Source organism: Leptosomus discolor, chromosome 10 (genome assembly GCF_034619465.1).
Source record: "Leptosomus discolor isolate bLepDis1 chromosome 10, bLepDis1.hap2, whole genome shotgun sequence".
Classification (NCBI taxonomy): Eukaryota; Metazoa; Chordata; class Aves; order Leptosomiformes; family Leptosomidae; genus Leptosomus; species Leptosomus discolor.
This window is the reverse complement of record NC_141400.1, coordinates 18,273,353-18,298,845: the sequence shown is the minus strand read 5'-3', so window position 1 is coordinate 18,298,845 and position 25,493 is coordinate 18,273,353. Positions and strand designations below refer to the sequence as shown.

Below are 25,493 nucleotides of genomic sequence, written 5' to 3'. Positions count from 1 at the left end.
CAACTACTGAATCTGCAGGAAGCAAATTTGTGGCCATGAATGTGGTGAGTAAACAAAACTGAAAAAACCACAAACTAAAAGTATTTATTAAGCTGCTCTGATGAGCTTATTTTTCACGAACTTTACTGTAAATAGGTGACACAGTTCTGCTTTGCTCTTCTGAAGAGGTCCTGGCACTTTGCGGATCGAGTAGGATTTTTACAGCACTTTGGCCTGTGTGCGTGGCACTGCTTGGCACTGGAGCAGAGTTGCTTCTGTGCTGGTGGGATCTATGGATCTTCTTTTACAGATCCCACAGGTGTACGAACTAAAGCTTCTCTGTGGACGATGTGGTAAATTAGGAGGTGTTAGTCCAGGCAGATCATACTCGGGTTTTGGCTCATGCATCCCCAAAATACAACTTTTTAAAGGGAAACACTGGTGAATGGTGATGTTGCTAAATTAGTTTGACCATCAGTAAAATGAACTATGAAGAAAAAGATGTTTTAAAAACCAGCGCACTTGAGATGTGTTTATTCCGTTGTGGGCCAGGAGGAACAACTCCAAAGTGTCTCATACAGCTCCTGACAGGGTGACTGTTTCCCACCTTTGGTGCTGGGCTTAAATGCTGATTTTCTTGAGCACTGTGTTCTGTGAGTTTTGGCTAGTGGCAGCCCGTTGTAAGATTTAAAATAACTCCAGAGCTCACCTCGTGTGTGTGCGCGCATATACAACCTACTTGCCACATTCCTATAGAATTAAATTGCACTTGTTGTCCTTACTATTTTTTTAAATAAATAAAGTTTCTAGTGTAACCTTTTAAGCCGCTTTCTTACAGGACTAAAACTACACAACTTCTGAAGTACCCATCACCTGCCTAAATTAGCCAGACCAGTCTTGAGATTTGAGTTTCTACTGGCGTGTTTGCTGGTTGCATAGTCTACAGCTAAGGCCACATAAAGAATGGATATGTTTTTTAGTTATAATTAGCATGGAAGACTTTGAGTAAGGTACGGACTGTGTGCTTTTTTCGTTATTTGATTGCATAGACGTGGTGGAGGCTTGCCGCAGTACCCTGCTAGGAAGCTTTGGTGTGAATTAGGCTAAGAAGAAACAAAGACAGGTGTAAGATTTGCTGTTTGACAAAGTAATTCTTCAGGTGTTTTTCTGGTGGCCACATCTTCCCCCGCTGGAAAGCCGAGGTCCTGTATTTCTGTCTGTTAAAGGGCAACTGCGCTTTGGTATTACTGAATGCAAAGCTAAGAAGGATTTTATCAATAAAGATTCCAGATTTTGAATAAATGGGAGCGTTCCCGCCTCTACCTTACGGGTAGCTGGAGAGGCCCAGGGCTGGGTTCTTCCCGGTGCTTCTCTCCATACCCCTAAAGCTCTGTCCGCTCGGAAAAGTGGCGATTTCGGTGCTGCCCGTCCCCGCTCCCGGGACCGAAAACGAAACGTCCTCGCTCGCATTTAAACACAAGCCCCCCCGCCGCGGCCTGCGCCGCCCTTCCCGCCATCGCTCCCGGCGCCCTCAGCTCCGCCGGGGGGGGGCGAACCGAGCGGCGGCTCCTCCCGCTGCCCCGGAGGCGGGGCCGGGGCCGGCCGGCGCGGAGCCATGCCAGGCGGCGGGGCCGGGCTGCGGCTGGTGCTGCTGGGAGCGCGGCGGGGAGCCGCCGGCGGGAGCCGCGCTGCCATGGTGAGGGGCGCGGCGGGGAGGGCGGGCGGGCGGCGGGGCCGGCCCCTCAGGGCTGGGGGGGCGCGGGGTGGGCAGGGCCGCTCCCCCCGCACCCCCCGGGGTCTTCTTCCCCTCAGGTGAAGGTTATGGATCGCGCCGGGCGACGGCCAGGCGCGGCTACCGGTGTATTGGCGGGTCGGTGCCCCTCGCCCCGCGGTTCTCCCTGGCGGGGGGCGGGGGGGGGGGGGTCTGGGCTGCGCCCCGTGGCGCGGTGCTGCGGGTGCGTGGTTGTGCGGAGGCAAATGGCAGCTCCCACCGTCTCTTTGCCCTTTTGCGGACAAGTTCCTGCCGCTTTCTGCTCCATGTCGGATTGTGGCGGCGATGCGCTGGAGAGGCCAACTCGGGCCGTGTGGCCTTCGCGACCCGTCCCTGAGCAAAGTACTGCCCTCGGGGTGGCCCAGGGCCTGCACAGCCTCGGGCTTTGTATTTCTGGTAAAAATGTATAATCTGATTCCAAGCCACGGAGTTGCATTGTCAACGCCTGTGTCTAGGCAAGGCCTCAGGAAGGTGACAGCAGTGTCCCCAAAACTGAGTGCAGTGTCCCTAAAACTAACAGCAATGTCAGTAAAACTGAGTGCAGTGTACCTAAACCTAACAGCAATGTCCCTAAAAGTAACAGCAGTGTCTCTAAAACTGACTCCAGTGCCCCTAAAACTGACAGCAATGTCAGTAAAACTGACTGCAATGTCCCTAAAATTAACTACACTGTCCCTAAAACTGACCACAACGTCACTAAAACTAACAGCAATGTGCTTAAAACTGACTACAGTGTCCCTAAAACTAACAGCAGTGTTGGTAAAATTAACTGCAGTGACTCTAAAACTAACAGCAATGTCGGTAAAACTAACCGCAGTGACCCTAAAAATAACTGCAGTGACCCTAAAACTAACTGCAGTGACCCTAAAATTAACTACAGTGTCCCGAAAACTGACTGCAGTGTCCCTAAAACTAACAGAGAACATCTCTGCTGTCAGCCAGGGGAATGGACTTTGTGCTGCCTCCTGGTCGCAGCCCTGGACTTTGCTATCTCAACCCCCCCCCCACGATTTTTTGTAAATTAGCCTAATAATTTAATCTTGTGCCAGATAAAATAATACATTTCAAGACAGCCGTTAGCTTTGGCAGTTTTTGAATGTGCTTAGAAAGTGAGGAATATAAGAAATTCCTCACTGCGACTGTGAGTTATAGCAACAACAAATCCAATATTTGTATTCTTGCAAGTCCAAAGTTGTGTTTGAAGCTTAAAGAGCCAAAATTAGTTCGGGTTGGGACCTGTAAAACCTATCTCTTGCACTGGATGCATCCTGCTGAACGCAGGCGATGGCAGTGATGCTGTGAGATTTATTTACCCTGTTTGGGGTTTTTTGTCCTTTGTCTTGATGAAAATGTTGCTCCTTGGCCATCCTGCGTTTCGAAGCCTGGCTCAGGTCGCATTAATTGCGTTAATTCCTGCTCTGCTCGGGCTCACAGCCCCATCTGGTGGCACTGGGGCTCCGGCCGGGCTCTGGAGCAGAGCTGCCAGCACCGACTGGCAAAGGCAGAAAGTACCCTGAGCTGCTGGGTTTTCACAGCCCTTCGAGGCCTTAGTGAAGCTCTGGAGCAAAATTGCTCAGCCCCTTTCTGGAAGTTCTCACAAAGCTGTGCTGGCTGCTAAGAAAAAGACTAAAGCAACGTGAATTTTGCTCTACTGGGGGAAAAAGTTCTTCCCATTGAAGCATTGTGTTTATAATGAGTTTGAGACCCATCTGGTAAAATATCTTATGTAATCATTTATGCCCTTAGTCTCTATCTTAAGTAATCAACTCAGGCTCTTCGTCTCTGCTTTTAGGAAAAATGTCAGACCTCTTCCAAACGCCCCACAGAACTTTCCTCCGGGTCTGGCTCTGGCCTCGTGCGTGGTTCAGGCACAGATTCAGATATTTAAGCAGATCGTGTAATCTGTGCTCCCAGTGGTTTCAGGACTCTTTTTGCTTCAAATAAACCAGATTTAAACACAGGTGCTTTGCAGAATGTAGTGCTTATACCTTGTGACTTCTCATAGTTGTGCCTGTGCTGTTGGTTTTGTTTGGTTTTATTGTTAGTTAAAACCTCTTTGCAGAGCTCCACAGCTCGTGCTATCTTTAAATCCATTTCTGCTTTCTTAGGAATTGTAAAATACAATCTAGGTAGATACAATCTCCCATTTTGCTTCTGTCTTTTGAAACAAATACTCGCTGATACCCCTTTTAGCCTTACAATTGTACATTTAGCATGTAATGTAAATAATCCTGTATTTATATGACAGAGTGGAATATTTGAAAATTGACTCAGGTGTTGCAGCAGCCGGATAATTCAGATGAACAAGGGATGGGTACAGGTGTGCTGGTGTCCGTGTTCGTTCATTCCTGTGAAAGAGCCTGTTACTTTTGTTTTGTACAAAAGCATTGAGCCAAACTTCACTGGCCAAACAGAAACGGTGTTTGTTGGCTGTTTTGAGCGAAGCTGGTCTGCGAAATTATCAACAGTAAGAAACTGTCCAGTGGATTTCCCACCTCCTTGCCTTTCTACAATACAAAACTGTGGTTTCATCGTGTGGTTTTCGTGCTGTTGTACAAAAGAGAACCTCAGCCTCACTCATGTCATGTTTTTATTTTGCTTTTTCCTCAATAGTCTTCGCAGTCTCACTGGTTGACGACAGAGGAGAGGAACCAAGTTTTACTTGATCTCAAAGCTTCGGGCTGGTCTGAGTTAGGCGAAAGAGATGCCATCTACAAAGAGTTCAATTTCAAAAATTTTAATCAGGTAATTATTGTTATATACCACTTTTAATATTGCTTTGATTTCCATGGGATTCTGATGGGAAAATATTTATATTCAGAAATTTGGGAGTATCCTTGTGAGGCCAAACCCTCTTGGGTTTGCCTTGACGGATTGCTTTCTGATTCTGATCTCATTAGGTGGAGAAAATTAATTCCGGTTTGTAGTTGTTAAGTAGATTTGGTCTAATATTACAATTTCTTGATTATAATATTAGGGTCAAGGTCAGGGTCAGTCCTATGGGATTAGACAAATACTATTTGATTCTGATTTTTTTTTTTTTCATTACTTGCATTCATAAATGAATGCTGGAAATATGTAACTGCAGGACAGTGGGGTTCGTTTTTGCCAGGGAAAAACTTGAGAAAAATGGGTGTATATGTAAGAACAGAAACTTTTGGCAAATAGGGTGAGGAAAATACGATGCGTTTCACCTTCTAAGCAGGAAGACAGAGTTCTAGTGTGTTCTTCAACAAATTGTAGTAGCTGATCTCGCAGGGTCTTTGGCACGGCAGGCTCCTGGTTAGACCTCTCTGGGGTTTTATATGGGGTCAGTATCCTGAGCCACATCTCGACCTCACAAGAGCGTGTCCTGGACATCAGTTACAAATTTGCTTGAGAAATACTGAATTTATCTTGAGATCTGCGGTCAGCTACGTTCCTAAAATACTGCCTTCTGAGGAATCATGGCCTTGCTTAGAAAAAAGTCACGTTCCAAGAGCACGCATTTGCCTTCTGTTTTATTTCTGAAGGAGAGGTGGGCGCTTTCTCGGGTGGGAGGGGAAACCCAGGGGTTTGTTTGGGCGATGGCTGTCGCTGAGCTGGTTCTTTCCCTCACGGTGGGAGGGACGCAGCGAGCACCAGGCTTTGTTGGTGTGCGTAGGGACCAGGAGCTGTGCTGGGAGATGCTTATTTACACAGCTATGCCAAGATTTTTTTAGGAAATCAGAGTCAGCTAGATAAACAGGAATTTGTAAGACTGGCTTTTTTTTTTTTTTTCCATTTCAAACAGTGGTTGTCACAGTAAGGAGAGCCCAGGCAGTAGAGAGAAGGTGGGTGAGGTGCTCCTGGCCCCTCTGAGCTGGGTGGAAGCAAAAGAGAAAACAACTGCAGAAAAATCCAGCTCATGAGCAGGATGGTGCTGGTCCAGGGAGCACGTCCAGAACCCTGGGTACCTTTTTTCCTGGATTACCCTTCAAACCTGAATGTTGATACAGAAACGATAGAACCGTATCAGATAATTCAGAGGGCAACGAAGGAGGGAAGCCCGTGAGAGGGAGCTCACATGAAACCCTGGTGAGATGTGCAGGCAGCTCGGAGCTGGAGCAACCAGGAGAGACCAGCACGTTTGACACTGCTGAGAGAGAAGTAACCCTCAGAAGAGCTGAGATTTTCAGCCTTTGTGCTTTGAATATTCATGAAGTGGTATCTCTGCTGGGGCATGGTCAAAGTCTTTGTTGATTCAGCACAACTAGAAATGACTTTTTTTCCCCAAAGCTAATTAAAAAGTGGGTTTGCATGCTATAAATAAATAAGTCAATTTGATCAGATGGACTTAGGCAGTGTGCCACCAGATGGGTCAAGAGATAAATCAGCGTGCCACACCAGCAGATACTGAGAAAACCCATTGCTTTGGCAAAAATTTGCCAAGTTGTGGGGTTTTGACTGTGTACATTTATTTTACAACGTAGGTAAATGTCTTCCTAATTTGAAGACTGATGAAGCATGTACCAGTATAGGATGTTGAGTATATTTAAATACGCTCATTAGTAAATGATGAGGTATACATTTATACTTCTAGTACATGTCATCTTAGAAAGGGTGCTCAAAAAAAATTGCCACTTGAATTGTTTGGGAGGTTTTGGTACAGTCGCTTTCATTCTTGGTTGCCCTTCACGGGTGTCGGGTAAGGCAGAAATGAGAGCAGAGGCTGGGAATTGGCTTCAAAAGTGAACTCTCTGTGCCCAGCCAGGGTGGGTCGCCTGTGCAGCTCTGGTGGGATCAAGGTTATCTGCGGATATCTGAAAGCAAAATTCCACCTGCTGGTTTGTAGGAGCGAGCTGCACTCTCCCCGTTGGCCGTTGTGGAGGGCAGAAGCTGTTCCTGTTACCGTAGTCCAGGAGCGGGCTCAACGTGGAGATCCTGAGGGGATGTTCAGAGCTGGTATTGGAGAGCAAGTATTTGCCTTTCGATAAGTTGAAGCTGAAAGTAAATTAAAATTGTGCATGTGTGCTTATTGATGCGTATGTTTATAATCAGTAAATATTGTGTTTATTGCGGCTTAGGGAACAAATGACAAAAGTGGAGCTATAGACATTGTACTTTGAGAGAACTTAGTCCTGCAACGAAACAAAATGAGCTTGTAGGTACAACTTCTTTCATTTCACGTAATAAATATTATGTTTATATTATTTAAAGTGCAAGTATTTAGTAAAAGTCAAAGGACTGAGAAATATCATTTCCTTGGTGATCTTCCTGCTGCCCTTGGCGTAAAATCAGGTGTGTGAACAGAAGAAAAAAGTAGTTGAGCTGACATGAAAGGTATTTCAGATTTATGTTTTGCAGATGATATTGGTATGATTAATGTATTCATTGCTTTTTTTATTGCTTCTCGCAGATAATATTCATGATGCATGGAAAATTCTGTGGCTTTAAAATCGATGCCAGGTTTACAAAGTCTGTGTATGTCAACAGATGTTAAGAATATAAACACAACTTTTATTATAAAGTCGTGCAAATGTGTAGACATGAGTTTGGTTTATGTATATTATTTTCAGCATGAGAATGAAATGAAACTTCTGTGAAACAAGAGTTATTTGGATTCCTGAAGCTTTCAGGCTGAGATTAGCTCAGTTAAAAGCGATCAGCAATGGGCTGCCTTTGTACGGCTGACAAGCTAAGGACACTTCTGGCTTATGGCATTAGTTTGTAACCCAGAACTTGAAAGCGCTGGTGCTGTTTGTTTGTCTGAAGATACATTTTCATGCAAATAGGCTTTGGAGGTGCAATTCTCTGAAACAAGCTGGAAACCAGCCTGGGGTCCCAGCTGGAAGCCCTTGGTTAGTTATAGTGCTGTGGGTGCCCACCATGCACCGCTGCTGGTGTACTGGACTGGGCGGCATTGGTGCTGGGTGGTGGTTGCTGCTCTGTGTTCACAGTGCCCTTTAGCGTGAGACAGGCTCCTGGTGGGCGGGTGTGTGTTCTGAATCTTGTGTAAAATATAAAATACACCCGTGGTGGGGGAAAAAATGCAAACGTGACTCAACTGTAGAGGAGAGCGCCTTGTCTGGAAGAGCTGTGCTGTTCCGTCTTGCATTTGCCACGTGTTAGTGCCACTGTTGAGCAGCAGGTAGGCAGTGATGGGTTAAAATTGGAGTGTTTTATCTCGAGGACCCTCGTTTGGGTGTGCTTGCTCAGGTGCCCTGTGGTTGAGTCCCTTTTCCTGAGGAGCGTGTGCTCAGCAGAAACCTCTGGCTGTGAGCAAGGTCTTGAAGAACGGGTCGGCTCGGACCAGTCCATGGCAAGTCTCAAGCCCTGCCATGCGTCTGGGTGCCGGTGAGCCTCTGTAAACCTCACAGCCACATCAGGGAGCTTATTCAGGGCCTCCTTCCCTGTCTGCAGGGCAGAGAAAAGCAGCTAGCGAGGCTTTTGGGCCGCTGTGCAGAAGGCGTGCTGTCATCTGTTCATGTCTTTGTGCTACTGAAGCAAAACGTTTCTCCTTCAGCTGTGGAGCAAGCCCTCTGCTTCCAGTCTGTCCAAGCAAAATTCAGAATTGGGATGGAAAGTTAATTTATGCCTCCAGACCATGCCGATAACTTCTCCCAATTATCGTTCTGCAAACTCAGAGAAGAAGCTGCAGAAAAGCTGGGACTAATGTTAAAAAGTCGGTCATTGAGGGAGGGAAGGGTTGCTGAGGAACATCGATGTCCTGGCCTGTATCTCAGGAATTTCCTGGGATTTTCTCGGCATTTCTGGTCAGTACACCTTGGGAGGTGTGATCCTGCAAAGGGGACAGACCCAGCTTAAAGATCTGACTCTCCCTCAGGCTCATCTCGAGCCTGGTCCCAGGCAGGGCAGGCGGCAGGCGGCTGCGGAGGGCTCCGGGTGCGGGGTGCTGAGCGCTCCTTTCGGGTCCCTTACCCCACTGCTCATTTTCACCAAATTTGCAGGAACATTTTGACTGTGAGACTTCCATGTCTTTTGTCAAAGTTGGTTGGATTTGACCAGAGGGTTTAAGGGGCAACTGCCTGTGTGATTGCGTTTCCTTCGGTAATCACGCAAAGGCAGAAAATGCAGTTAGGAAATTACAAAGGTGGACATGTTTGCTGGTCGTCAGGTTCAGCGTTTACAGCTGCTTTCTTTTATAGGGTAAGTTTTTAATTAAGGTTATTTTTAAAAAAAAAAAAAATCATGTAGGAAGTCTCCGTAAGACCTCTAACGTCATTTTATAAAATGACAGGAAATCAAATGCTCTAAGAGTTTTAAAAGCTATTTTAAATACATTTTGTGTTTTGGGGCTACAGGACACAGGCGAAAGATGAGCCTGAGTGGAGGGGACAGCAAGGAAACGCTTTGGAGGACGATGTGCAGTGAGAGTAGAAGCACATGTGTTTTGTTGCAATTGGGGAGTCTTGTTTTTGAGAACTTATTTAAAGATGTGCAAAATATCTGGAACTATTAAAGAAATTGTTATTCTCGCTTTGCATTTCCTTTCCAAATTTGCAAGCTTTCTTGCTTGAAATCCAGGGGAAAAAAAAAATCAGGCAAAGCACGTTATGGTAGATGCCTTTTTTTTCCCTCTCATTGAGATGCCAATTATTTTCCTTTAGCTGTAGGGACACGTGCTCAGATTTGCCCCTTTAAATTGATCGTCCTTGTTGTATTATCACAGTTACACATCTGAAGGAATTTGGTAGGATATGCAGTGAATACTCTTTTATTTGTTTTGATGGTGGTACTTGGTGCCAGCCCCTGTAATTAGTCTGTGTCAATACTTCCTTTTTCTATTCCTGGCACGTTGCTTTGTCTTCTGCCTTGATCAAAGATTGAAAAATTTGTCTTTATATACGCAGGCGACGTATTTCGTTGCCGCTTTATGTACTTAATCTTTCGCCTGTTGGGCTGAAATACGTCCACGCCTTTTACGTATTGAAAACATAATATCCTTTAACCTACAATCTGCAGAGTTAAAATGAATTTTATGTTAAATATTTGGTTGTGGACCACATCTCCAGCTTTTTATATGCCACAGTGGTCTTGTGGGTTTTTTCTTCTCCATTGTCTGATAGTGAGGTCATTTTCAGTCCTCTGAGAAATTTTATTCCCAGCCAGATGCGGGCCATATATTAAAAGTAGCACCTGTGGCTAATATCACAGCAGCTTACCATAAATTTACATGGTAACTAGGATTATATCTGTCAAGACTGTTAAAAAATGTCTAGATTTAATTTGATTTCCAGTATTGAAGGAGCTCTCCAACATTTTGCTTCATAACTATATTTTAAAAGTTAAAATCACTCCATTGTTAAGTTTTATAGCACTCCCAGTGCCCATTAAGTTGATTTGTTAAATGGGGGTCAGAATCAAGCAAGTTGGCTACAGGAGGATCGGAAACCAACCCATTTGTGACAAATCTAGTCCTCGCGTGTGAATCTTCTCAGAGCCCGGGGACTGATTGGATTCAGATGCAGCTTATGTCAGTTGTGTTTAACCTCAAAGCCTGAGCAGCCTCAACCCCTGACTGTCACTTGTGCTAATCAAAAGACGAACCTGTTTTCATTTGTTTGGAATTGCTATTTTTAATGTAGTAGTGGTCTACTTGCTCCCTTTGCTAGCGTTTTGCGTTAGATTGCCTGTCAAATGAAAATAAATTATTATTTTTATCCACCTAGGTAGGTGCTGGTTTTCATATAGTCTTTCCTAACCTGCTTCGTTTTCCATTATCCTTTGAGTCCTCTCCCATATGCTATGATTTGTGCACCTGCAAAGTTATGAAAGTATTTCTTTTGGTAGTTATGGTGTTCACTAACTTCCCCGCGTTTATGAATACAATAACCAATTTGTAATAAATCAGAATTATTTATGGGTGGATTTGCAGAGTTGAGAAAATCTTTGTATCTGAAAATAATGAATTTCTGGCGTATCTGCCTGTTGACATTTTCCTTTATTAGAAACTGATAGTGAAGTTTTCAGGACTGGCAGAGGTTAACCTGCAGGCTGAAATGGAGCGAATGAACTGGCTCAAGTGTCTTGGAGCGGAACACAGTAAAAATATATGATTCCTGGATGGTCACACCTTCCTTGAGTTTATTCTTGTGATTGAGTAAATAACACTCTCGCCTCTGAGTCGGTGGGTCAAGGTGCAGCTGCGGGACCTGGACACAGTCCACCCGCCTGCACCGCTGCCTGGCCCTGCCCGCGGCAGGCAGGGAGCTCTGGGCCTGGGTGAAACGAAAGGAGACGTTCTGGGGAGATGGCTCGTTTGAAAGCTTATGAGTCTCCTTCCCTGGCCTTGGAGGAAGAGGAGGAGATGACACCAGTGCCCTAGTCAGTGTGTCCTCTGTTCAGCGATGCTTCCAGTTAACTGGCAGCCGGTGGTAGGAAATTCTGCAAAGCTGGGAAGTCTGTAGTGGTGGAAATATGCAACTGGGTTGCGTCTAGGTGGAAGTTAAATCCTTGGTGCGAGGAGCTGGGAAATACAGGGTTTATTTTCTTCTCACGGCCAACATGGCTGGCAGGGTACAAAGCCATATGTAAAGTCAGCCAGTGCTCCAGAATGTTTTCAGACTGATGTTTTGCACTTGGAAACATTTTTCAGTCTTACATAGAGTTGCTTTAGCACATCAGCAGCCTCTTATATCTTTTAAAGTTCTTCACAATTAGCCTTTCCTTGAATGTCTGGGAACCATCGTTTTGTCCTTTAGGCCCTTCATTAAAACCTCATGGTTGTAATACACATGAGAAATTCATCCCTGGTAAAGGTCAGGCAGGGGATGAGCAGTGATTGCTCCTCGTGGTGCTGCGGGGTATCTCGTCTCCTCTTTGGCCAGGGTCTGGGTGTACAGATCCCACCACCCATGTGTCCCATTTGCTTGTGGCATGTTACAGTACCGATGTCACTGTTATCACATCATCATGGCAGTGCCACCAGTATTGGGTCACCAGGTTTATTGAAAATGTCATGACATTAATCGTATTTGAATAAAATAAATCGTGGTTAGGTTGAAGACTCAGAGTGGGCATGTGTCCTTCATCTCCATCATGCAAGATGTCCCATCCCAGGTGTCGCAGAAGTTGCATCGGTTTAATTTTTCTTGTGACTTAACTGTAATTAGGGATGCTCATTTCCCTGATGAGCTAAATCAGATTTCTCCCTAAACCATTATTTTACTGTTTATAATTGTTGGGGGTGGGGGTGTTTCTAATTGCTGAGTTTGCTCCACCAAGTAGACCTGTTGTATCTCCATTTAAGCAGGCCACTGCTTAAATCTGCTCAGCTGACCTTTGGGCTGCTCTCCGGTTGGCTCTAATACAAATGCTTTCCTTAAAAGATGGATTTATTATCACTCGAGTAAAAATTATTATAGCATTTTCCTTATGCTTCTTCCATGCATTGATCTGAAAGTGCAAAAGAACTTATTTGTCAAAATGCCATTTGGATTTCACGAGCTGTCATGTAGATTTGGAGTAGAAGAAATGTTTCTTTTTTTCTCAGCTGCACGAATCGGTTGTTCACTGTTTGAATTAAACAGAACAAACGTTCTATCAGCCCCGCGGGCAGGGCTGCTGTACATTTGTGCCGAAAGAGAGCAAATGTGAGCAGGTCAACTTGATTTTAACTGCAGTTTGGGCTCTTTCCTTCTTAAAAGCACCTTTGGAAAATGGAATGGAAAATGCAGTGGGTTTGAATTCAGTTGGACAGCTTTGTTTGGGAAAATGCAAGTAAGGCTGATGCTGCGTTTTCTGAAGAAGATGGTCACTCAGAATAATTTTTTCACCTTTTCAGTTAAGAAAGTTGCGCGTCTTGCAGCTATTTATGCATTAACATTTATTTTTATGGGGGTGCTGGAAAGACGCTGACTGAATGCAAAGAGCACACATCTCTCTGTCTTGGTTGTTTAACCTTTTGCATCCTCTTGGTTTTGGAGTAACGCCTGCCTATGTTTTCAAACCATAAATTGCCTTCTACCCCAGTAGCTCTCACTTTCTCGTGCTCCCATGAAGGAGGGACGTGCTTTGGGATATTATTCTTTGCTGTTGTGATTAAAAATGGACTCTGGCTGGCAGAATAAACTGAAATAAAGCTACAACGCCCCTATTTAAAAATTAACCATTACTCACCAAAAGCACATCAAACCCACTTAGCGGACATCCGTTAATCCTGCAGTGAGCCGTTTCAGGCTTTAATGCACACTGTTTTACACGTTAAGGGGTTTGAAGTCGCGGGCCAGCGCTGACCTTTCGCATCTGCTCCTCTCGCAGTAGGAATCTCCGCTCGCCGCTCCCCGTCAGGGCGGATTAATGTGACGAAGTGCAGCGCTTCTGCTGGCTGCAATTTCGGGTTTTGATCAGAATTATTTCTTTCACAAACAATCACGTTTGGCTAAAACGTTACATCTGCTCTGAAAAGCCACTGCCAGGGCCACAGTTTATCAGGGTGAGGCGAGTGTACGTTTTTTCTTCCTCTTTTATAAAGCTGCAAACCCTCTTCACGTAGGTTTTTTGGGGGAGTGCTTCCCTTCTTCTGTTTCCACTTGCCCTTTTGTTGGGCTGAGATAAAAATTGCTTTGGACAAACGTAAAGCTGGCTGTGGTGTCTTGGAGGGGTTTGGTGGGGAATGTGCTGATGAGTGGGGAGCCCTGTGCTGAGTCAGCACCACACCATTTGGTTTATTTATTGCTAAGGGTGGTTTGTAGGAAAATACACTTTTATTCCTAGGATCAGAGGGGAAAGTCCTGATTTCGTGATCTACTGTGATTTTCCTCGTGCTGTGATGAGAATAACAGTAGGCAGTTAAATATACGTCTGGGTATGACCAAGCTGTCCCTGGTTGGGAGAGTCTTTATTCTGTGACACAGTGGGTGGGTGCTTGCAGCAAGCAGAGACACTGTTAGCTGTCAATCCCAGGATGCTGTGTTTGTGCGTGTGTCTTGTAATGCCCAATCTAGTAAACAACCAGAGGTGTACAAAGGGTTTCCCTTTGTGGTGTGATCATATGAATTTCTAAAAGAGATATGATGTTCAGTGGAAGACTCAGAATTAGTATTTGTCTCCCCTGTGAGCCCACCTCTCCATTTCCAGATGTACCCATGTACAGGGGGTTGCCCTGAGGAACCCTTGTGTCTTACTAAAAAAACAGCCAACAAAACCCCTCATGGAACCTCTCAAAATACCGCACATCAGGAGTGCTCTGCCAATTCCAGACATGTGCTTGGAGCTTGTGGAGGTGTGAAGACAGTTGGAAGTGTTAAGTCTAGGTTGTCCATCTGAATTGTTGGCAGTTAAGTGACCCTCGTTCTTAATAATGTCACTTAACGTAGCCTTTGTCCGTTTCTCCGTGACCTGCTCCAGCCATTCTTCCAAATACCAGAGGCAGGAGATGAAGCACAGGTGACCTACAGATCCCCTAGGGAACAGTGGGCATGGCAGACCAGGCGAGGTGCCCAACTGCTGGGAGGCTGAAGGATGCTCCGAAGAGAAACATGTTGTCTGGGAAGATGCTTGCTGTCTCCTACTCTTTTTTTTTCCAAAGGCTCTGTCACTTCTAGGCTTGAAATGTCTGTCTGCAAAATAATATTTGTATTTTATAGTGCAATATAAATTACAAGCCTGCCAGTGCTGGCTCAGGTAAGTCTCCTGCTGAGTTCACTGCCCCCATGTATCATCTACTCTCTTCTACTGTAAGAGGCATCCGAACATGAGGACCCATTCTAGCAATACAGTAGGACGCTTTCAGCAGCTCAGTTGAGTGAAACGATTCCCTGACTGGATCTGCAGTAAATCGGCCTCAGTTTGCTTTATTTCACAGCTTTAGGGCTTTTTAGATTCTGGCTTGGCCAGGAGGGTGATCAGAAAACCTCTCCAAATTCCTCACACCCCCATCGTGATTCCTCTGTCACATGTGTGAATTGTTGACCTTGTCTTTAAAGAAACCAAACCAAACCAAAAAAGCTGACGATGTAGCGGGTAGGAGGATAGTGGAAGATGAAATGATCATGAGACCAGCCGCTTCTTCTCTTAATCCATCATAAAGCAATGCCTTTCTTATCACTCTTTGATGTTTTCTTAGGATCATAAATGGCAGAGATTTAGAGGATTATCAGAGGCAGGATATGATTGCCCTTGGATACTCCGCAGAGAAGATCTTGGATATTAAACTGGTAGTGTGTGTAATCTTGGCCAGAAGACCAAGGAGAATTTTGTCTGAGCGCTCCCTGTGTTATAAACACCGTGTATGGCACGCAAACTTCACTTTGGTGTCTACAGAATGAAACCGTTCCTTCGCATGCGAGTAAAACGAAACACTGGGGAAAACAGTAGTGTTTTGTTCTGCTGTAGCCAGATCTGTTCCGTCCAAAACGTGGTGCGATGGGATAATGAACTTCTCTGTTCTTCTACACCGTACCTGAGCTCTGTAAACGTCAGAGGATTTGAGCACCTTTTTGAAGTGGAGCATTCGTGTAAATTAATTCTGATTTGGCCTGGTTTACGATAGCTTCATGTCGTGGGCTGGCACCGTGCGGTCGAGGATGGTTCATTGCCCGAGCGGCGGCGTCCTTGAGCAGCATGAAGCGCGTCGGCGAGCGGAGTGCCTTAGCAGAGGGTTCAGGTGTCTGAATTCAGAGGGTTGGAACTGGGGACTAACTGCACCTTGTTACCAGTTTATTTTTATAGCGGTTTGTGTGATGGCTTTATTACAGTACAGCCAGCAGTTTGATTTGCTGGGCCAAACATTTGCTTTAACAAGTAAAATTATCATTGTTCTTTCAGTTGCGCAGCCAAGAGAGTTTATTATTTTAAGTGACTGATTGCTTTAGCAGGTGCTCAGTTAATGGAGGCTTTGCTGCGTTATTGTATGTTTTTAGGTAAGGTGCAAAAAGCTCATTTAAAAAAGCCATGTTTCTTGAAATAGCTATTTTACTTGGTGTAAACCTCCTAAGTACAACCTTTATATTCAATTTTTGAGCACATAGCACACAAACGTGGCTTGGGAGGTGGAGAGCCACATTTAGCTGACTACGCGGCTGTAGGATTTCTTCCATATTCTAGTTCAGTCCTGAAACCTGGGATTATTTTCCTTCTTTTTCTCAAAAATCTAATTTAGAGATCTACATTTTTAAATAAATAAAATCATATTTATGAGTCTATGTTTACTAGAAAGCTAAGGAACTGGAACTGGGAAAAAAAGAAAAAATACCCACATTTATTTTGAATATTTCTATATGAAATTATATATCACAACCACCATACGACCTTGTTCCAGGTTTGTTTGGGATTCAGGATGTCCACTTATTTTGCAGTAGTCTTTATGGGCAGCTATAATTATTTTCATCTACCTGTAACTAATGAATGTATTTTGTGATATGGTTGTACTGACCCAGTGGAGTCTAGGCTTGAGACTTTCATCATTCCCAGAAAGCAGGTTTTATGCTGCCTTAAGACATCTCCATGTTCTCTCACTTCCACTCCGTCAAGTCTATAAAACTTTTTGGTGGAACAGGTGATTAATTTTGGTGTGAAGTCTGTTCGTTGAATCACTGAGAATATTATCTGCTTTCTGTCCATGAAATCCAGGTGCAATCACTTACTGTAATAAAAACGAGAATAGGAAAAAGGATCCTCAGCACCGAGGCTGCTGGAAAAGTCAAGATGTGATGAGGAAAAAGGGAATAGATGTAACATTTTGCATCGTATTATCACCAATAAGAGAAAAATAGGTCTAAATTGAGCAGGTATGAAAATCCTGATATAAACAGGCTTAGAAAATATAAAGTCGAGGTTTGTTGTGGAGATTGCATGTGAGGGTGTTTCACACAGCGAGCACAAGGGGAAGACGAGAGCAAAGCAAGGAGAAGGCTTTAAGAGCAGGTCATTGCTCGCTGCCTTCCTCCTAGTCCCTTTTCTTGCACTGATCCATGTCCCGTGGCCTTAACAGAAAATTAGTCTTTGTTTTTCAGACCAGCTGAATCTCAGATGGGGCGAATTACGCTGGCACCTGCTTTGTGACCAAGTGATGCCCCAGCTTAGGTCACTGCTGAGCTTGGCAGATGAAGCCTTTGACTCAGACCTCGTTTGGAGAGCTGCCTCTCGAGCATCATCAGGACCGTGTTGTGTCTGATGCTGCACCTGGTCTAGATTGTGCTGTGGGACTGTAAACCTCCCTCTGCCGTGAGCGGCTTGGGCTTTCCCTGGGACAGCATTCCTGAAACTGCCTTCTGTCATCTCCTGCCGCTCTTGACATTGTGCCGGTACCTGTGTGAGAGACGTCCCCGTTGAGGAAAGGCCGTGCCTCCCAGCTCCGCTTCTCTTTGCCTCCATTTATTCTTCATGTTCTTCAAATTGGTAAATCATATGACAATAAACAGAAATACCCTCAATGAAGAGAGAAGAGGAAACTGTTGTTTATCTGGTCAGGTGGTTTAGATTAGCAGTGATGCTGGTCTGTATTATGTTACTTTAAATCATAGTGTCCCAACAGGACATAAATTATGAAGATTGTTACAGTATGTTTCATCCAGTGTAAGATCAACAAATTGGAATAATTTTTTTAATAGGAAAATCAGTGCTTTGGCAAGGTTATTGTTGAAGAATTTAATTTAGCTTGAGCTTTGCTTGCATTATTTCTTAATATATAAAAACTATTTGCATAATGTATGAAGTATAAACAATTTTAGAATCAAAGGCAAGAATGCCTTTTCCAAGATTACATAGAGTGGCAAACTACTTAGAATAGATCAGTGTTTGTGCTTTTGCTGTCAAAAATGTTTGATATAGAGCTGGCGAGCTAGTTTCTTCACCGACATAATTGTAAACAAGTGTTGGGAGACAGAAACAGCGTTCTTTGTAGAACATGGTGTAAAGGTTTGCACATTCGGCACTGCAGAGCTAACACGGAGAGCAGTGTTTACAGCCACAACATGAGCATAAATAGGTAACTTTTTTCTGAGCGCGATGCAGCATTTCACTTTTGTGTAAATGATATGTGCAGATCAGCGTGGGGGATGCGAGCAGTCAGCTCTGGATTTTAAAAGAATATTGTAAACACAGAAAAACATAGGCAGTTAGGTTGAAAATTGTAGTCGGGGGGTTTTTTTACAGTTGCACATTTTGTTAGGAAGACAGAGATGGCCTCTCGGTACATGCCAGTACATGTGTAGTAGTCCTCTTCCATCCTTCCCCGTTATTAGTGCCCTCCAGAGCTAGGAGTACTGCGCTCCCCAGTCCCGAGCGATGCTTGGGGAATCGGAAGGTTGGCTGCATTCACAGTGTTTTGCTGCTCAAGCAAGAGGAGAAAACCAAATCCTCACCAGTGGTTTGTTAGGTGTTGGTCACCTTCAGACCCTGCTGGCTGCCCATGCCTGGATGGGGTGGGATGGAGGGAGTAGGGAAACGTGGGCACAATGCCTGAGCCAGCTTGGCCGTGACTTGGGCTCTCACCGGAGAGATGGGGATGTGAATAACCTGAGTTTAGCTCTGTTTTGGGGCATGATTTGGTGGCATTGTTAAGGACCGTCCTGCTGTTCTTGGAATGATAGTAAAAAGGGGAAGAGCAATAGGAAGGTGTTCCCCTGGTTTATGTCGTGGATGAATCCAGACAGGGCCAAAGAAAAAAGAAGAAAAGAGGAAAATATCTAATGCCACATGGACCCAGTGTCCCTGGGGATGGTTCAGGCAGGCCGATGATGCCAACAGGGAAGAATCCCAAAATGGGCACATGGTTTTGAGGATGAATACCTGTCCTCCTGTGCTGCCATCACCTTCCTAAATACCGGTTGGATTCCTCTTTTTATTTGTGTTTTAACCGCGTTGTGACTTTCAGATGAAGAATGTGGCCTTGTGAGATGCTTTTTGTAGATTTGTAAGGTAAAAGTCTTTCTTAATGGAGTAAATAGAATTAAAATAAAAGAAACCCTGCATTTTTCTTGAGAGCACAACAGAAAATGTCATGAGATTAAGTTAAACCCTCATGACTAGCTAAACATAACTTACAATAGCTCGACATTAAAGAGCTTTTTCCTTTTTGTCTGCTGGCCCGTAGCTCACTGTTAGGTAGTAATGTCAGCTGGGTATGTGAAAGCTTCTGAGTTTGGAAGTGAACCTTAATGAGTTGAGTTTGTTGTTCTAAGTGTCAAACTGCTAAGGAGAACACGTGCTACGTGCCGGGTATTTTTTATTTGGGTGAATGGAAAGCAAATGTGTGAGGCGTAGTCATCTCTTGCCTTGCATGACGATGTCGCTATAACTTGTTTTATTTTTTCATTTTCCGCTGATAAATGATAGAGGTGCAGCCTGGGTGGGTGGGGAAGGGAAGCCAGGTAGCCCTCACACTGCAGAAGGTCAAGGTTAATGCTACCTCCAGCATTATAATGACAGATGGGAGGCAGAAATTGTGATTAGCATATGGTTTCCTTGGCTGAGTGTCCGAAGGATTTAAGAAGCCCGGGTCCGCGCTTCATAGCGTACGCATTTTAAAACAAATAAATACAAAGTGTGCGTCGTTGTGTTGTTGAGCCTTTCAGCTGTTTTTCTTGAATATCTCCACTTTTGAGTCAAGTACTGTCAGCTGCTCCGTTCTGGAGATGCACCGAGGTAATCCATCACCGGGGACTCACGGGTGGGTGATGTATTAGCACGACATATCGACCTGTGTTCCTTTGATGTATAACTCATCAAGATAATGTTGGCAAGCATTGTACAAAAGCAGCGTGTTTAAAAAGTGTTAAGATGAATTGATTCCTTGCTTAAGAAGTGTGAAAGGAAGAATAATAGCAGATTAGCTCCGGGATCCCGCAGTTCTGCCGGAGCCGTGCAGCGCTGTGCGGTGCAGAGGGGCGGATGGAATTTCAGCTTTCCTCCCACTGCTGACAGCAAAATGTCTGGCCCTGGTTTTCCCATTCTCAGGCAACAAGAGGCACATTAAGTCTTATTTTGTGATAGCGTATTTTGTCACTTGCAAAAGCAGTTTGGCTAGGCCCGAAACATTGATTTTTTTAAAGTTTGGGTTGTTTTTTTTCACTTTATTAGGTTAACTTGTTCTTCTAGGGGTAGCTCTGATTTTTATCTCATGGAGACATACAATGGCTGCTAGTATTTAAAAAATGTTTTAGAAGTGATGTTTTGACTGAAACTCCAGTATTTTCTAGTTCCTCCTTGCATGATCTTAAAAGACATGAAGGGAAGAACGTACTGGCGCACCCAAGGCATCGCCGTGTCTGTGCAGGGTTGCTTCACTCATTGCTGCTTCTGTTGCTCTTCATGCCTCGTCGCAGGGACTCTGCAGTCTGCCATCACTTGGGTGACACCATGTGCTTATTTAGAGTAACCTGTATGTCTGGATGTTATTTTAGCCCAAATGTCCTAAAAGGATTAGCATGAAAATGTCTGCCTAATATGCCTGTTACTGAAATATCAGAATACTTTGTAATATTTAATACAACAAAGCCTCTTTTAATACTTCTTTATGGTTTCTAGAAAATGCACAAATCTTTTCTTTTTCCTCTCTTTTTATTTTTTAAGGGAAAAATCTGAAAAAGTTTTCGTTAGTGGCCGAGAGGCTGCAGATCTCTGTTATTAATATAGTGAAAGTTAAGGCTGTGTTGGTCTTACTGTCCTGAGTAAAGTACTTGTCCCACTTTCATCAAGAAATGTGTGATGGTCTGATAAACTCTGCCCACCAGTGCAATCTTGACAATGATCTTGCACTGCAGACTGCATAATAATTTTCATTATTTTTAATTAAAGTTGAAGAAGTGCAGACTCCTGCTCAAATTAAGGTTGGTTGTGTTGCCGGAATGTGGTAATTACTTTAATTGATCACAAGATAGTTTCCTTGATCACCAATTAGACCAAATTACCGATCAAGTTTCAAGACGTGAAGAAATGTCCAAACTGATTTTATGTAATAGTGTTTTCATATCTAATCAAACCTAAATATCGTTTCCTTCCAGAGCCAATTGTGTTTTCCTGAAGAAAGGTTATGGCTCTACAAATATGAAGGTGATTCATAAACAATAGCGTCCCAATTCATTTAATTAGCAAAGGAAGTATTTAGGACCTTAATGGAGATTGCGTTGGTGAAATTGCTCAGTAGAACCGTAGCTCATTTTCTTAGTGGGAAATACTTTTTGTGTATAAGTAAAATAAACTAAACTGCAAGAAGCAAGTTGCTTTGAGTAGTGTGCAGTGACAGAGAACGTCTCTGAGCAGAGCAGGGCATGCACGAAGGCGGGCATGGCTCATGGGTGTGTGCTTCCTCCTTCACTGTGACACCAGATGGCCCTGGCTGGGACAGTCGTGGTCAGCTGGAGCAACGAGCAGCAGGACCTGTCCTGGGGAGGGTCCTCCACGCCAGGATTAATTCCTTTTTATGACTTGGATAGCCCCAAATTGAGCACTGTTCAGGAAGATGGAGAGTTTTAAGACCAATGTCCATTTTATCCAGCTGGAGACTTTTTCAACTCTGCAGGGGAAGAGGCAGTGGGTTGGCATGGTGGTCCACTGATCGCTGAGGGTTTGGTGGTCCACTGATCGGTGAGGGTTTGGTGGTCCACTGGTCAGGAGGATTTGTCGTCACAAAGCCTGAAGGAAGGTCTGCAAAGCAGATTAATTTAGTAGACTTCTTTGCTTGCGTAGTTTGCTCTGTCTGCCTTCTGTTGGAGCGATGGTTATTGTCACAGAATCAGTGAATTGTGTTTGTGCAGCGTAACCTGCGTATACACAGAGGTGGGTGAGTTCCTGGCCTGGACAGACAGACAGTGGTAGAGCATATGTGAAGCTGGGAGGGGTCTTCATAAATTTAATCTATTTTTTTTCCCTTGCTGTTGTTTGTACGAAGGCAGTCTGGTTGCAGATGCATTGCTGTTTTAAGCTTTTGGGGATGTTTCTGTGTATAGTTTGCTGTGTGGGAAATAGCATTCCTATTAAGCCCATGGACACCCTAAAAACATTTCAGTCAAATATCATTCAGCGCTATTAATGCAGAACTTTTCCAAATCATTGCTAACATCTGATGCACAACTTGCAGCTTTCTGCTTCAAAGCGTGCTGCTGAAACATTTGCAAATTTTTAAAAGTAATTGTTCACTCGAAGTAAAACTAAACCGAGCGAGAGCTTCAAGGGAAGTTAGGTTTTCCCGAATTTTGGAATGCTCTTGGGTCAAAGAAAAAAGCTTTTTAATTGCTGACAGTTTGGTGATTTCCAAATGACAAACCTCATTGGAATGATTTTCCCTGATTATAACGTTTGCATTCATTTGACTGGCAAAGCGACTAACAAAGTCATACTTCATCCAGGCACCAATTCTTTTTTTTTTTTTACTTAAAGGTTTTTGTAATTTGTGAGAGGAAAAAAGACTTGAAACTATTATCAACCATTATATGTTATTCATTGACCACATGTTTGTTTGAAATGGCCATCACTTGGTGGAATGCGGGCTATATACATTCTCTTCCATAAATTAGCACTACAAAACTACCTAAATCAGGTAGAGTTTTGTGGAGCTTGTTGTATTATAATACGAACCAGACTATAACGTGGATGTTACTTTAGCTTTGCATGTTAATTCGCGTCCTGAACCCCGATGTACGGAGCTCGGTATGAACAAAGCCCGCTGAGTTAGAGGCGTCCTCCTCACGCACCGAGGCCCTTCGGGCCCTGCTGTGTAATTGCATTCTTGATTTACATGGACACTCTAATTTTCTTTATAATGCAGTGATTTGCTCCTAGGTATTTTGGCAAGGCCCTGCTATTATTTTCTTCTTGAGCCTGTGATAAAACCTGCGTCCTGGGGGAGCGTGCCGTGTGGAATATAGGGGCAGAGGACTGGGAAGCCTATTTTAACTCATTTTAAGGGAAAATACTTTCTCATAAAGCAGAGGGGCAAACCCACCTGCCGCCTTTCTCCCCCCAGTAAAAGAAACAGCAGAATAGTTCCATGAAAGGCTGTGTTTCTGGAAGCGGTACCAGTAATACTGTGGCATGGTGCTTAATTAGAAATGGCATGTTTCTAAGATGCAGTAAGGGATGGAGGGTTTGGGATGGATCTTTAAAATCCCTGTTGGATGCCAAAGATGAAATCATTGCCCTTGCGCAACAGCTTTGAGTCCTGGAGCAAGTAACACCGAGCAGTGCTTTACCAGGGTCTGAAGGGGATGATTTCAGCAGTCTCAGGCAATGCATGGGTGGCATGAGAAGGTGCAATGCTCCTTCAACCCACACCAGCCCGAGGTGCAGCAATCTGGAGCACCTCTAGGAGTTTTTGAGGTTTTGGAGTGAATCTTGCAGATCTGCTGCCAGTCGTGGCAGGTGGAGGAGTATTTTCCTCTTTGCTCTTTCTCTCCTTAGGCCTTCGGATTTATGACGCGTGTGGCTCTACAAGCAGAGAAGATGAATCACCACCCGGAATGGTTTAATGTCTACAGCAAGGTAACGTGTTCATCAGCCCTAGTTACAGCCTTGGCAAGTTAAGGAGACCAAACCCCTGGACCATCTTCTCTGCCTTTTTTTTATAGCTTACATACAGGGAAGAGGTAGGGGAATGCAAAGAGGTTCTGTCTTTATGAAGGTTTTTGTGATTTCAAAGACATATTGAGATATTTGTGGTGGTGTTATGGCCCCAGGAATCAAGCTCTTTGCAATTGTTTGCTACCAGCTGCATGGTTTGGTCCTGTTGCTTAACCTCTCTGGCTGAGATCTAAAAATAAAATAGAAGCCTTTAAACTCTTGATTGGCCAGCCTGAATAAATGACTGTTTTGAAACTGCTCACCAGCTCTCGTTCCTTTCTGTGCAAATAATCGGGAGCCCAGCGGTGTAGGGTAGCAGACCATCAATGTGTAGGTACCTAAATAGGAGCCTGGCAGTCTCAATTTAGGTTTGATTTTTAAAAAATTCTAGGCTCCTATGTCTCAACATAGCAGCTTATAAAATTGGTTTATAATATTCCCTAACTGATGGTGGTCTTGTATTTACAAGGGTCACAAGAATACTACAGCCCTTGAAAGAAAGGTGCTGTGTGAAGGGGGAAATTGTTGCTCCCCCTTTGTTTTTATTTTCTAATGCTTCTCACTGCATCATATCGAAATGTTTGTTTTAGCATTTGGCAAATATATGGCAATCCCGCTAAAAATATGCTGAAAAGAACCCCCACCCCCAGGGCAGGACATCCCCACCTCTCCCCCCTCGCAGAGGCATCCCAGCACAGGCTCCTCCTCATCAGCCCTTCAGGTCACCCTGTTTAAAGAGACACTGAATGATCACTGGACAAAGTCCTGGTCACCTACTCTTCATGATTTTCTTTGCTTTCCAGAAGATTCGGAATTTATCTTTTTTTTTTTTTTCTTTCCTCTCCTCTCTTCCCAAAAATCTCAGTCAAAGGCGAGACAAAGTAACGCCCAGCTTGTCATCTGGCTTAGTCTAAACAAACCCATGCAGGCAGCTGCGTCATAGCAAAATGCACCAGTCCGTTTGTTTTTCTTTTTGAAATTAATCTGCAGCCAGCTTAACAATTTTTTCACCTTCAGGGTGCTGGTTTTTAACAAAACGCGTGAGCCCCTGACTCGGCTGCTGGCAGCTTGGGCACTGGCCCAGGTTCTTCATGAAACCGATCCGTGGAATTTAAGTGTAAAGAGCGAGTTATTTAATCAGACACCTCGTCTTGGATGCAACCCAAGAATGCAAAGCCCGTTTGGTTCTGCGAGGGGGCTCGCTTTGGTGAGACTTCAGGCCCTGTTCAGCCTCCTCACCTACAACGTTTACGTGAGCAGGGAGCGTCCAGCTCGCTGCTTGCCGGGAGCATCGTGTCAAACCCGTTCACTACGCAGACACGCAGCATTCCCGATGAACTGCTGCTCAGCCTACATGGCAGAGATCAAAATGCCTTTGTAACCCCTTTCTTTTCCTTTTTTTTGACAGGTTCAAATAACTCTGATTTCCCACGACTGCGGCGGACTGACCAAGAGAGATGTGAAGCTGGCTCAGTTTATTGACAAAGCTGCTGCCTCAGTGTAACCAAGATGTAAAACACTTAAACACAATGTCCACCCATTTTGTGTTTAAATGGTATCCCTCATTCCTGGTGACCCTGATTTCACAAAACCCCTGAGACAAGGTATTTTGTAACAAGAGTGGCTTAGCTTTGTGGGCCTTTAAGACCTCAGTATTGAGACCCCTCTGGATGCCTGTGCTTGTCCTTTGCCGTCGCTGGCTCTGCACGTGGATGTAGCAGATAAACCAGCAACAAATAGGTTTTGAACAATCCTTTTCTACAAACTAAAACAAGCTGGAATGAAAGCGGGAGCCCACCCACACGTGGCGGTGCTCCCGATGGGAGCCGAGGCTGGTGGCAGGGGAGCCTGCCCCGTGCCTGGCCCCTTCCCCCCTATAGCTTGGTACATCTCAGCACTTAAGAGCAGCCAGGCCGGGTCAGTCCCCTCTGGCTTGGTACCTCCATCTCTGCCAGTGACCAGTGACAAGTGCAGGGGACGCTGGGGAGAGCAGTTCAAGCTGCTGCTGAGGCTTCCTTGGAGCTGCAGCTCAACCAGCAGTTACAGCTTTGCATTTCAGTGTTTCTTCTGGGCTTGTCCGACAGCTCTTTGAACACATCTGCCCTTCTGGCATCCGCAACCTAGCAGCTATATCCAGCAAAAGTGTCACAGAATCGTAGAAAACCAGGTTGGAAGGGACCTCAAGGAGCAGAATACTGTTGCTGCATGCTTGAGAAGCGTTCCCCCATCTGAGATGCAGAACCACATCCTGCAGTTGCTGAAA

General features: G+C 44.6%; 1 protein-coding gene across 3 annotated transcripts; it reads left to right on the top strand.

Moving 5' to 3' along the window:
• Positions 1 to 21: 21 nt before the first annotated feature.
• PCBD2 (pterin-4 alpha-carbinolamine dehydratase 2) lies at positions 22 to 25,018 on the top strand. 3 transcript variants are annotated; one of them, XM_086470907.1, is made up of 5 exons: positions 1,595 to 1,742; positions 2,974 to 2,978; positions 4,364 to 4,495; positions 23,072 to 23,152; positions 24,639 to 25,018. In XM_086470907.1, the coding sequence occupies exons 1-5, from the start codon at positions 1,595 to 1,597 to the stop codon at positions 24,732 to 24,734; spliced, it is 462 nt and encodes a 153-aa protein (XP_086327033.1). In that variant the 3' UTR covers positions 24,735 to 25,018. The 3 variants fall into 3 exon arrangements, with proteins under 3 accessions (XP_086327035.1, XP_086327033.1, XP_086327034.1); XM_086470909.1 differs by lacking the exons at positions 1,595 to 1,742; positions 2,974 to 2,978 and adding an exon at positions 22 to 44; XM_086470908.1 differs by lacking the exon at positions 2,974 to 2,978 and having other exon boundaries at positions 1,595 to 1,675.
• Positions 25,019 to 25,493: the final 475 nt, after the last annotated feature.

Coding starts and splice junctions, on each gene's coding strand:
- PCBD2 (XM_086470907.1), top strand. CDS start 1,595: ATGCCAGGCGGCGGGGCCGGGCTGCGGCTGGTGCTGCTGGGAGCGCGG. Junction 4,496..23,071: donor ATTTCAAAAATTTTAATCAG/GTAATTATTGTT, acceptor TTCTCTCCTTAG/GCCTTCGGATTTATGACGCG. Junction 23,153..24,638: donor GGTTTAATGTCTACAGCAAG/GTAACGTGTTCA, acceptor TTTTTTTGACAG/GTTCAAATAACTCTGATTTC.